The sequence below is a fragment of the Oratosquilla oratoria genome, chromosome 6, assembly GCF_046742065.1.
Source record: "Oratosquilla oratoria isolate Oo_2021 chromosome 6, ASM4674206v1, whole genome shotgun sequence".
NCBI classification, from domain to species: Eukaryota; Metazoa; Arthropoda; class Malacostraca; order Stomatopoda; family Squillidae; genus Oratosquilla; species Oratosquilla oratoria.
The window spans coordinates 61103554-61117005 of NC_134782.1; the positions used below are offsets into that span (position 1 = coordinate 61103554).

General features: G+C 40.4%; 1 protein-coding gene across 1 annotated transcript in view; it reads left to right on the forward strand.

The window, feature by feature from the left end:
- The window catches only part of LOC143026192 (potassium channel subfamily K member 13-like), a 199106-nt gene that overhangs the window by 161838 nt on the left and 23816 nt on the right, over positions 1-13452 (forward strand). Inside the window, exon 2 of the mRNA XM_076186207.1 lies at positions 7013-7151. Coding sequence (XP_076042322.1) covers positions 7013-7151 — 139 coding nt within the window. The remainder of the gene's footprint in view (positions 1-7012; positions 7152-13452) is intronic.

A 13452-nucleotide genomic window follows, 5' to 3' on the forward strand; every position in this document is an offset into this window, starting at 1 on the left:
AGAGAGAGAGAGAGAGAGAGAGAGAGAGAGAGAGAGAGAGAGAGAGAGAGAGAGAGAGAGAGAGACCTGAAATGAGTCAACGCGATTTCCTTTTCCCCATGGACAACAGACATCTTCAGTCAGAAAAGTACCCAGCTTGAAGAGAGTTTTAATTATTATCATTATCATTATTATTGCTAATTGTTATTATTATTATTATTATTATTATTATTTTGGAGGGGGCTGTGACCCCTTTCAGAATGAAATTTGACGTACTAATTCCCCCTCGTGTATCTCTTATCACCACCCCCCTAAAAAAAAAAAAGTGTTTAACCCGCTGTTGATGAATGTTCGGTCGATTAGGTAAAAAACGAGGAAGAAAATGAGGAGGAGGGGGAGGAGGAGAAGGAAGGAGGAGGAAGGAGGAGGAGAGGAAGAGGAGGAAGAAGAGGACAAGATGAATAAATGAATATACAAGTACAAAAATATATATAAAGATATTGGCAAAAATATAAGTAAAATAATTATGAAGGCACAATATCACATGACTTTGTAGTAAGTTCAATGAATATCAGTCTGAAGCTTAAACTGGTTCAAGCGCTTGCCTCTATAGAGATGAAGAATAACATAAGAATAAAGGAGACTACAAGAGACCATAACCTCTACACTAGGCAGTTCCATGTCCATTGCCACCTACCATCCCCATCCATAAAGTTATCAAACCTTCTCCTAAAACAACCGATACATTGAGTGCTCGCTACATGGTTACTAAGTTTATTCCATTCCTTAACTACGCTACTGCTAAATCAGTTATTGCCAATTTCCTTCTTAAATCTAAACGATGTTGTGAAGAAACTACGATGTAAAAGAAAGGTTATAAATGTTAAGGGATGTGTGTGGGAGATGAAACGTTTTAGGGAAATGTGAAGGTGAGGGAGATGAAACGTTTTAGGGAAATGTGAAGGTGGAGATGAAACGTTTTAGGGAAATGTGAAGGTGGGGGAGATGAAACGTTTTAGGGAAATGAGGTGGAGATGAAACATTTTAGGGAAATGTGAAGGTGTGGGAGATGAAACGTTTTAGGGAAATGTGTAGGTGTGGGAGATGAAACATTTTAGGGAAATGTGAAGGTGTAGGAGATGAAACGTTTTAGGGAAATGTGAAGGTGTGGGAGATTAAACGTTTTAGGGAAATGTGAAGGTGTAGATGAAACGTTTTAGGGAAATGTGAAGGTGAGGGAGATGAAACGTTTTAGGGAAATGCGAAGGTGGAGGAGGCGAAGTGTAGTATTGGGTAAGGGGAAATTTATAGGCAAGGTGATGTGAAACAGAAGGGAGATGTGGGGTCTCAGAGGATGACAAAGCAAGAGATGTGACGACACATCAGGGTGGAAGTTGAATGAGCATTAGGATGTGAAACTGATCAGAAGAAAGATGACGTAAGATGTGGCGATGTGAAGATGAGAGTGAGATTCATGTGAGACAGGGTCGAAGTGAGAGAGTGAGAGATGTGAGTATATGTGAAGTGACGCTGGGAAACATGTGAACGGTGAGGATGTGAACATGGGAGAAGTACGAATCTTGGAGATGTGAATGCGAGATGCGAGTCTAAAAAATGCGAGATGCGAGTCTAAAAAATGTGAGATGCAAATGTGAGGAGAACCGGGAGTGTGAGAGACGTGAGAGTGCAACTAAGTAGACCGTGAGAGGAAATAATCTCACTGCATTCCAAGTTCCTCACGCCTTCTCCTCTTCTTCCTCTCCCTCCTCTTCTTTCTCGTCTTATTTCTCCTCCTCTTCCTCCTCCTTCCTTCTTCTTCCTCCTTCTCATTTCTTCCTCCTCCTCTTCTCTTCTTCCACCTTCTTGCCTTCCTCCTCCTCCTCCTCTTCTTCTTCTTCCTTCCTTCTCCTCCTCTTCTTCTTGCTTCTCCTCCTCCTCCTTCCTCTTTCTTCTCCCCCTTCTCCTTTTGCAAGAGCATTAATATTTCCGCCAGGGAGAGTATGACCCTGCTGACGTCATACCTTTGGCATTTAAGAAAAATCGAATATACGACGTCATAGATACGGTGACGTCACCAATCCCCTGGCTTTCGACAGCTGACGCCATATCTCCTTAGAGCTTCCCAAGATAAATGGCGAAAGAATAGCACTGGTCTCCTGTGTAAACTCTTCTAGTTCGGTACGACGCCACCAGGGCGGCGCTGTTCAATGGCAGACGTGTTTAGACTCACATTTTTTTCATTGATCATTCATCTCTCTATATATTTTTTATTCAGCTATTTATTTTTCTAATTATCTAATTATTCATAATTTTTGTTCATTTATCTCTATTCATTCATTCATTTATAATTTTATTTATTCATTCATTTATTGCTTTTTATCTATTTATTTCTTAATAATCTAATTATTTGTTTTCTAATTATTTTTCTAATTATTTATCTAATCATCCATCATCTACTTATCAATTTATTCATTCACTTACAATTTTATCTATTAATTTATTTATTACTTTATCTATTCATTTATGCTGAATCAATATGGCTGTCAAAGAATTTGGCAAATAAGCAGTCCATTTAAAACGTACGTCTTTAAATAAATCAAAAGTCAGTGTGACGTCATGAAAATGTTTCGAAAATGTCAATAAACGATATTTCCAGGACCAATCAGTGCCAAAGAGAGAAAAAAACTCTAAATACTCGTATCACTCATATTTTGGGCAGATGTTTCACAGTGTCGTATGATGTTGGTGCAATTTTGTGCAAACACAACGCTGAACTATTTACAAAATCAATTTCTCAACCTATAGACCATATTTTAGGTCACGCTTAAATTTCGTTATTTTCTTGTCCTACTCTGATATAAATTTATAAAATCATAAATCATAAATAATTTATCATTTATCTTCTATTTTCTTTTCTTTATTTTACATTCAAAATTCTAAATCTAAATTCAAATTCATTTCTTTATTAATAAAGAATTTGCTAGAACGCACATTCTTATGTAAAGAAGAAACAATGGAAGAACAAACAAGTATGAGACCTTTTGGTTAATGGCCGCGCCAGACAGATGGAAAATAGAAAATATATTATATAAAGTTAATTTTGTTTTTAGGTTTCTATTCAGATTAGCACCAGACAATTCATTTCAGTTTGAGAGGATCTCTGGGCAAGGATGGCTTAAATTGGCCTCAATGATTATTAAATTATTTCTCCATTTATTTTATATATATTTTTGTTACACATAAGCATCTAGTTTCTGAGGTGTTCAGTTCCCAGTGAAGGAAGGAGGAGAGGCGGAGAGGAAATGGGAGGGAGAGGAGTAGAGTGAGGAGTAGGAGGAGGAGTAGGAGGTGGAGGAGGAAGAGGAGGAGGGGAAGAGTACAAGGAGAAAGAAAGAATAGGAGGGGAGGAGTACAAGGAGGAGGAGGAAGAGGAGGAGGGGAGGAGTACAAGGAGGAGGAGGAAGAGGAGGAGGGGAGGAGTACAAGGAGAAAGAGGAGAAGGGGAGGAGTACAAGGAGAAAAAGAAGGAGTAGGAGGAGGAGGAGGAGGAGGAGGAGGAGGAGGAGGAGGAGGAGGAGGAGGAGGAGGAGGAAGAGGAAGAAGAGCAGATCAAGTGTCAACACTCACTCCTCTCAGAGTTCTTCGTGAGTCTTCGAATGGTCCTCGAGGAGCTCTTTTCAGAAGTCTTCGGGAGGACTTCTCGAAGAGTTTTTGAGGACTCTTGCGTTCACTTCACTAACCAAATGAGGCCTTCCTTGGCTCGTTTTCTTTATTTTTTTTCTCTAAAAAAAATCTCTTGTCTGCTACGATTTGACTCGTATTCCTGTTCTTCCTGTTGCCAGGAAATTTTAATCGGTTAAATAGAGTTATTCAAGCACCTTGACTAACCTTTTTAAATGTAAAAGAACTTAGATCAATAATTTTAAAAAATAACAAGACTTACTACTTTTTCCAAAATCGAAAAAAATCGCCTGGCGGCGGCAAAAAATCAATTTGCAAAATACGTCAACATAGGGAAGGGATTTATTGACTTTTTATTCCCTATTTACCGTTAGGATAATTCATTCATCTTTTTTGGTACCCCAGTGTTATCAAATGTAGAGAAAAAAAAATAAACAAGATTGGAAAGACCAACTTACTCTTTCGGGACATGAAGTTGTTTTGTTTTAATAATTTATCTATTTATTTAATTATCTCCCATTGTTAATTCGCTTACTTCTCTCTTTGTTTATTTACGGATTTGCCTATAAACTCATCGATTACATAAATCTAATACTCTTACGTACCTGGCGCAAGGGAGATACGATACAGAAGAAGTTATCAGGGAAGTTATTAAGGATGGGCGAAGAAAAAAATGCGGTTGTGTGGAGTGAGGTTATGTGAAAACAGGGGTATTTGAGACGCTGATATTCGTGTATTTGGAGAAAGCGCATGACATAGGACATTATTAGGAAAGACTAGGCTGAGTCTAGTGTAGGCCTTATGGTCTCTTGCAGTCTCTTTCTTATGTTCTTATGCAGGAGAAAACGAAGCTTTGTCGATTGAGGTCTTTTGATAACACAGGTACTTGAGACGTACATCACGAAAAATAAAGGTGCAATACGTGTCTTCGTGTATTTGGAGAGTGCGTATGACATAGTTGATAGAAAAGCATTCTGAAGGGTTTTGTGAATGCATGAAGTAAGACAAAGTCTACTGAAAGTATACACAAGTTTTTACATGAGTAGGAGAGAATGTGCACATGGATTCACATTGCGAGTTGGAAGCACGGAACGGTATATATAGCGTGAGCATATATAGAGATGACTCTCTCATTCAATATAAAGACTACTGACGTCAATTCTCGATGTATTTATAGCTTAACTCATTGAAACCTTTCAAACGAGATCACTGATTAAAAAAAAAAAAAATACTTTATTGGAATCCGTTGACAGCGAGTTCACAAACATCACTTAGTCCAATTGAGGTATTAAAGATATGGAAATATTTGTTGCTTTGTATTTTACTGACTACAAACCCGCAGCCCCATAGAAGCCGGCAACGATCCTTGGGTCTTCCCATAGATCTCTTTGAGGGAAGAAGGACCCTGGACTGTTGTCTGCGCTGCATTTGTGTTGGTCTGTTTGTATGTCAATGACTGGAAGGAACAGGAGGAGGAGGAGGAGGAGGAGGAGGAGGGAAGAAGTTGCTGTCAACATTTTATGTGAAAAAGTTGAGAAATTATAGTCAAAATATAAAGAAATGATGGGCATTCGAACAAGTACACATTACACACACAAACACACAATATATATATATATATATATATATATATATATACATACATACACACACACACACACAGCATAAAGCAGTGTTCATGGCAGCCCTACCCTAGGCTAGATTCAGTTTCTAGTATATTACTACCTAAGGCAAGAGCTTAACCTTTGACCTCATCATCAATATGCCGGTCATTGGATTGAAGAGTAAAGGTGGCAATTATAGAAAGAAATATATAACTTCCATTTGGAAATATACACATATACTTAACCAAATTTAAAAACGTAGATCCTATCTTATCTCACATATTACTTGTGCCGAGGGTCATGGGAGTTCGAACCCTGCCACTGGTGAAGTTGAATCAAGAGCATGGTTCATTCAATTCCACGGTACAAAGCCCTCTGTAAGGGGCACTGTATTAGCCTCCCGATAGGAAAAGTTTGTTCTTGACCAATAAGATCAATGTTAGTCTTAATTCAACAATACGTTGAGTGGTGTGAACTGAAAAATTAATTTTGATTAAAACAAATGGGATTTTTGTCAACTCTACCCAATTTCTTTCCAAAGCAGAAAACTAATAAACAAATGAGACACACTGACTGACGAATCATACTCTTGTTGTAACAACAGACTACCAAATTTCTCTTAATTACCAGGTCATTTTATTCATCCAAAGAAACTCTCGTACTTGGTGTTTCTGCCCAGCACATTGTGAATCTGCACATATTATGAATATTCATAACATATGCAACACCAATAATGAATTTATAATTGGGCACGCAGACAACGAATCCATTAGAAATGCACATACTCTAGTGATTCGTAAAATGTTAGGTTAGGTTGGGTTCTTCCACACCTAATTATCACTCATGTCAGAGGTCAGATTTTCCCACCTTCATCTGGCACTTCAGTAATGTGCGCGTATCTAATGGATTCGTTATCTATGCGCCCAATTATGAATTCATTATTGGTGCTGCACATTTTATGAATATTCATAACCTATGCAGACTCACAAATTTTGCCTGACATTCCCACCATCCTACAACGTCCTCCAGGATTTTGACTTGAAATTTTATCACCTGATGCCTGGTAGGGTAATCCCTGTCAGCTAGCGGGCCGCGATCCAACGATATCTTTCCTCTTCTTCCACCAATTGCAAATATTCTCCTTTTCTATCCAACACTTCTCTCACACCGTCTATCCATCTCTTGCTGGGTTTACCTCTTGGTCTTCTTGTATTAAACTTTTACGTCAGTGCTTATCTTGGCAGTCTTTTGTGGTCCATTTTCATTACATGTCCATATCACTTAAGTCTGTTTCTATGATTTCTATAACATTCGTTATTCTAAGAACCTCCTATATTTGTGCATTTGTAATTATAAACTACCCAACATAACTGACACTGACAACTATTCTAATGCTGCCATACAAGTGATCCTCAGCTTTTTTAACCGTGACTATGACGAGACCTTCAACCACCGAGGGTAAACCTCACGACTCCAAAGTAATAAAAGTTCTTCTTCGTGCTGTTCTTTCAGGATACGGAGCCGCTTCGCCTCTGACACCAGAAGGAAAGATCTTCGAAGTATCAAAAGTTCTTCTTCGTGCTGTTCTTTCAGGGTACGGAGCCGCCTCGCCTCTGACACCAGAAGGAAAGATCTTCGAAGTATTAAAAGTTCTTCTTCGTGCCTTTCAGGGTACGGAGCCGCCTCGCCTCTGACACCAGAAGGAAAGATCTTCGAAGTATTAAAAGTTCTTCGTGCTGTTCTTTCAGGGTACGGAGCCGCCTCGCCTCAGACACCAGAGGGAAAGATCTTCTGCATCTTCTACGGTCTCGTCGGATGCTCCTCCGGTATTCTCTTCTTCAACCTCTTCCTCGAGCGCATCATCACACTCCTTGCTTTCGTCATGAGGTCAAGTATCAAGGGTGACTTTTTTGTGTTGGGGGGGGGTATATTTAGTACAAAAATATCGCCATTCAGCATTAGAAAATAAGACATTTTCGATTAGAATCGCTTACAGTATGTTTTTTTTTATGAAATCCTCAGAACTTGTATGGTAATATACCTACGCTTATTGAAGCTGATTAATATAACCTACACTAACCCAACATAACAATCTAATCTTATCAAACGTAATCTTACGTAACTTAACCTGACCTAATCTAGCCTAACCTAAGCAAAGACATAAGAAAATTCAGAAACTAATGACGATATCTTCGTCTAAATTTAGCTTTGATATTTGTAGTAATGCATGCGTACCACAGTGACGCTTTGGTTTCCACCTCCTTTTTTGGTGAGTAAAATATTTATTTTATAATCCTAGAAATCGCATATGTATCCACGCAACGGATACCGTTAAAACAAATATGTTTAATTTCCTGTCCTTAGTTGCTGTCAGGATGTGGAGCGGGTAGTCTGGTTGAAAGGTAAACACTGATGAGGAGAAACAGGTTTACGAGTATTTTAAAGTTGGGCACCTAAGAAATGTAATGGCTTGTTCTGGCAGCGAGAGGAGTCGGGTCGGGGAGGGGGGGGGGGGTTGTCTACGGAGGCAGCGAGTTATGCTCGCAGCGTGGCGCTCCGATGCGGTCTCTCTTTTTGGTGGCTTTCGTCCGGCTTCAAAACAGTCAGGTCATGACCCGCACTCTAATTGGCCGCAAAGAAGAAATGTCATACTAGTAAAAAAAACAAAAACAGAAAAAAAAACAGAGACGTTCCCAGGCCACCGACTTGGGGTCGTGGGATGGTGGATGTAAGGATAACTGCCTAACACTTAAAATTTACCATAATCCCATATAAAAGTTAGTCAAAAGCTAGCAGATAACATCTAACAGTCCACAGGTGGCGTCTAAGTTCTAATATGAATAGTTGGCACCAATTGGCGGTGATGGATTCCAGTGACATAAACGAGGTCACTGACCTGACCTAGCACGATGACGTCATTTCCTGTTTATTGCTTTTGCTCCGAGCAGACACGAGACAGGATGATATAGATAATTATCAAAAAATTTCTCTCCAGTTAATAAATAAAATGAAATTAAAATACATTGGATCAGAATGAAAAAAATAATGTAGGTTCAATAAAAGTGGTAATTAAAAAGAATTTAAGATCAAATAAGATGAAAAAAATAGGATAGGTAAAATCTAATTAAATTAGATAAGATACATTAAGATAAATATAAATAGAAATGTATAAATAGATAAATGTGGCAGGATTCTTATCCACACTGTTGATAAGTTCTTCGAAAACTTAGAGGTAGAGAGTTCGGTGACCAGGCGACCACCGAGTAACAGGTTTTCAAATGTAAACAGTGATGAGCTTTATGGACTTTATTCTGCGTGGATAGCAGAGAAGAGACTGGTTGCATGTTCAGTGAATCTCTGAATCTCTCCACCGAGCATTGAACCGTGGCGAAGAAGGGTTTGCTGTCGCTGGCACTTCATCAACTTAGCGTTTATATAAAAGAGGCCAAGATTTGCGTGAAACTAATTGAGTGATATACTCAATATTTTGCTAATTACAATAGATATACCTAACCTAGAACAATAGGAAAACATAGCATAAATGAAATAGAACAAGAAGGAAAAATATATACAAAAGAAATATAGTTCTTATGGTAGTCTTTAACAGTCGCCTTGTGGAGCTAACCGATGGGCGTTTGACCTGGTTGTGAGGTCGGTCTCCCTCATTACCGTGGGAAGGTCAGGTCTGCTGGAGGTTCAATGCCACACTACTCCTAAAATGTGTGTGCGCGTTCGCGTGCATGGCGCTGGAGAGAACGTTAACCTTAACATGTGTGACGTGCTGTGACGTGCCTTATGACGTCACTCTCTTGCAATCTATATTTTTGCAGTCTGTCTTGATTGTTATATAAAAGAAAAGATGTAAACAAATAAAACTAGATAACTATTATTTTTTCTTTTTTATACAAATCAAAAATAAACGAATAAATATTAAATAGAATGTCGACATAAATATATACATTGTAACATTTTCTCGGATATAAATACACAAACACACACGCAGACAAATAAATAAAGATACACACACACAAAAACGGTGATGTGAATAACATTGTGAAATTGGACGTGTGAAAAGCTTACACTGATTGATTGAGTGTGTGTGTGTGTGTGTGTGTGTGTGTGTGTGTGTGTGTGTGTGTGTGTGTGTGTGTGTGTGTGTGTGTGTGCGTATTCACCTCGGATCTGCTGCAGTCTCTGTCGAGACAGCCAGACACCACCCTACGGCAGTGAGCTCAGAGCTCATTATTTGCCGATCTCTGGGTAGGTCTGAGACCACTCACACACCACACACCGGGACAGCAAGGTCACAACTCCTTGACTAACGTCCCGTACCTACTCACTGCTAGGTGAACAGGGGTTACACGTGAAAGGAGACAAACCCAACTTATCTCCGCCCGGCCGGGGAATCGAACCCCGTTTCTCTGGCTTGTGAGGCCAATGCTTTCACAATGCGCCACCGAGCGTGTGTGTGTGTGTGTGTGTGTGTGTGTGTGTGTGTGCATGTACATGCATATATATAATCTCTACCTATCGACAGAGGAATTTATTCAGCCTTGAGAGGATTCCCCTCCTAATGGTATTCCGCTCAAGAACGACCTACATTTCATTTCATCAGCAACGTGTTTGCCCCCTGCGTAGGAGGATGAGGGGGGGGGGAAGAGGAAAGAGGGAGGGGGGAGGGGGAGGGGGAGGGGAGGCTCGTCCTACGAGGCCACAAGGGACAAGGCTCCCCCTGATGATAACCCTCACTAGTAAACACCTCACCCTCACCCTCACCCTCCTCCTCCTCCCTGACATACAAATAATTGACGGCCAATTTTCTTTACGTCTTCTCTTCGTTTCTTTCTTTTTTCTTTTTTTTTCTTTCTCGTATCAGTTTATATGCTTTTTTCTATTTATCCGTTTATTTATTACAGTTCATTTTTCTTTCTTTATCCTTCCTCTTAATCACTTCCTTCCTTCTTGTCTATTTCCTTTTTACCTCCATTTTATCTTCTTCCTTTCTCCTTCCCTTTTCTTTGTTTTCATTTTTATCTTCTTCCTTTCTTCTTTCCTTCCTTCTTACCTTCTTATTCCTTTTCTTCTTTCTTTCCTTATTTCTAGTCCCTTCCCTTAATGCTTTCCCTTTCTTCCCTTCCCTTCCCTTCCCTTTCCATCTCTGTTTCCCTTACCTTCCTTTTCCTTCCCTTGCTTTCCTTTTTCTTCCCTTGTCTTCCCTCTATTCTCTCTCCCTCTCTTTCCTTACATTTCTCTTCTCTTCCTCTCCCTTCCCTTGCCTTTTCTTCTCTTCATTTCACTTCCTACTTCTTGATTGACCTGATTCGCCCTTGCATATTCCCTATTACCCTACCCCATGTCTGCCTCTTCCAGAATTCATGTTGCGGTCCAAGTACATAGGTGTTCATGACCTCCTTTAGGAAGACACACACACACACACACACACACACACACACACACACACACACACACACACACACACACACACACACACACACACACACACACACACACGACTCGGTGGCGCGGTTGGTAGAGTCCCAGACTGTCAGTATGGCGGTACCGGCGGTATCTGGTTCGAATCCTGCCCAGGGCTGAAATTATTTCAGTATCGCTGCGCTTCGAGTCGTTACTCCAACTCTCGTGGGCGGGGAGTTGGGTGTGTGTGTGCGTGTAAGGTCACAGAATTACCCATAGATCGGTCATACGAGCTCTGAGCTCTCTTCCGGGAGGGAAACAGCTGTTGATCACGAGTCCAACACGTGATCCGAAGACCAGGGTGAATCTCACACACGCACACGCACACACACACACACACACACACACACACACACACACACACACACACACACACACACACACACACACACACAAATTGTATATGGTCGACAACACTCGTGTCCTCGACTCTGGCAAAAACAGCCACTGGTTGGAGATTCTCTACTAAGGAGAAAGCCCCCACCATGAATATACAAAATAGAATTACTCCACTGGCTCTGGCTACTCTACATGGACGCTCGGTCACCACCACATACAACTCAAAAAGAAAAACGGACAGAATATCACCAAGTCAGTCCCCGGACATTAGTCCCACACTATAAGCAACACCAAAAGAACAAGGGATAGATTCCCACTGAGTTCATGCACGGACAAAATGTCCCCCAAAATTATTGTAACCTCTCCCAATTAGTACTTTATTTTGTATTTAACTTGTAACAGCTTTGTACCAAATATATCTTGTACTTGAAAATGCTCTAAGATGAGCGAAACGTCGTACGGTAGCATTTTATTCCGCCTCCCCGATGAGCCGAGATCTTTGATTAGAAAACTTGAGTCTATCAACAAGAAGTTGATTCTAGCCCAAGCTGCGGTCAAATTTAACTCAACATTTATAAAAGAAGAATAACTGCCCACTTCTAAGAATGTATATATATATATATATGTATATATATATATATATATATATATATATATATATGCTAATAAGAACACGGGTACGTGTGTTCACTTATGCAAAGTAGACCACTTGGAAAAAGAAACTAGCGAAGCAGAGGGATTTCGTATATTACATCTTCAGCGCAAAGGTACTTTTTGCACTGAAAATATAATATATGAAAGCGCTCTGCTTAGTTTTTTTTCAAGTGGTCTACTTTGCATATTATATATATACATATATGCAGAAAGATCACTAAAAACAACACGTGATCCACAAATTTTGCTAGTAACCACTAAGGAAATAGGAAGAAAACAGTAATTCCCAAACGCTTTCGTGTAATTCCCCTGAAGATGTGAATCACACGAAAGCGCTTGGGAATTACTGTTTTCTTCCGATTTCCTTAGTGGTTACCAGCAAAAAATATAGACATATATATGTGTATATATATATATATATATACATATATATTATTTCTTTTTAGTTTAATGTACACATGATCTGTATCCGTATTATTTAAAACGAAAGTATTTTTCTATGCTTACAACAATTACTGGAGGGGTTCGGCTCATGGGAATACTTCTATACTTCATCAACATATCATTATTCACGTGTGACCCTCCTCCAACCCCCAACCCCCTAAATGTGAGCTGACCCTTCCCCTATCTCCCTAAATGTGACATGACCCTTCCCCTATATCCCTAAATGTGACATGACCCTTCCCCTATCTCCCTAAATGTGACATGACCCTTCCCCTATCTCCCTAAACACATGTGACATGACCCTTCCCCTATCTCCCTAAATGTGACATGACCCTTCCCCTATCTCCCTAAATGTGACATGATCCTTCCCCTATCTCCCTAAATGTGACATGACCCTTCCCCATCTCCCTAAATGTGACATGACCCTTCCCCTATCTCCCTAAATGTGACATGACCCTTCCCCTATTTCCCTAAATGTGACATGACCCTTCCCCTATCTCCCTAAATGTGACATGACCCTTCCCCTATCTCCCTAAATGTGACATGACCCTTCCCCTATCTCCCTAAATGTGACATGACCCTTCCCCTATCTCCCTAAATATGACATGACCCTTCCCCCATCTCCCTAAATATGACATGACCCTTCCCCTATTTCCCTAAATGTGACATGACCCTCCACTTCCCTCCTAAATGTGAGATGACTCTCCCCTTCCCCCTAAATGTGACATGACCCTTCCCCTATCTCCCTAAAAGTTACATGACCCTTCCCCTATCTCCCTAAATGTGAGATGACCCTTCCCCTATCTCCCTAAATGTGACATGACCCTTTCCCTATCTCCCTAAATGTGACATGTTCTTGCCCCTATCTCCCTAAACGTGACACGACCCTCCCCTTCCCCCCTAAATGTGACATGACCCACCTTCTTTCAGAATGTGACTCAGACACCACCCTCCCCCCACCCCCACCCCGGCGTGGGCTAATCTTCTTAGAGGGGCTTTACACGATCTAACGGTTTCGTCGAACGCGGTTCGACAGACACGTGTTTAAAGTGATGTGTGAACGTGTGAACGGGGTATTTGGTTGTCGAACACGTTGGTTAAACCCCCAACGTTCACACATCACTTTAAACACGTGTCTGTCCACGAACCGTTATACACATTGGGGTATTTTTCCTTCAACAATGGGAGCAGATTTGAAGCCCGTAGTTTTCGGGAAGGAATCTGATATGCTGGGGGAATTTCTTTTCCTTCAGCATAAAAAAAAAAAAAAATTCTA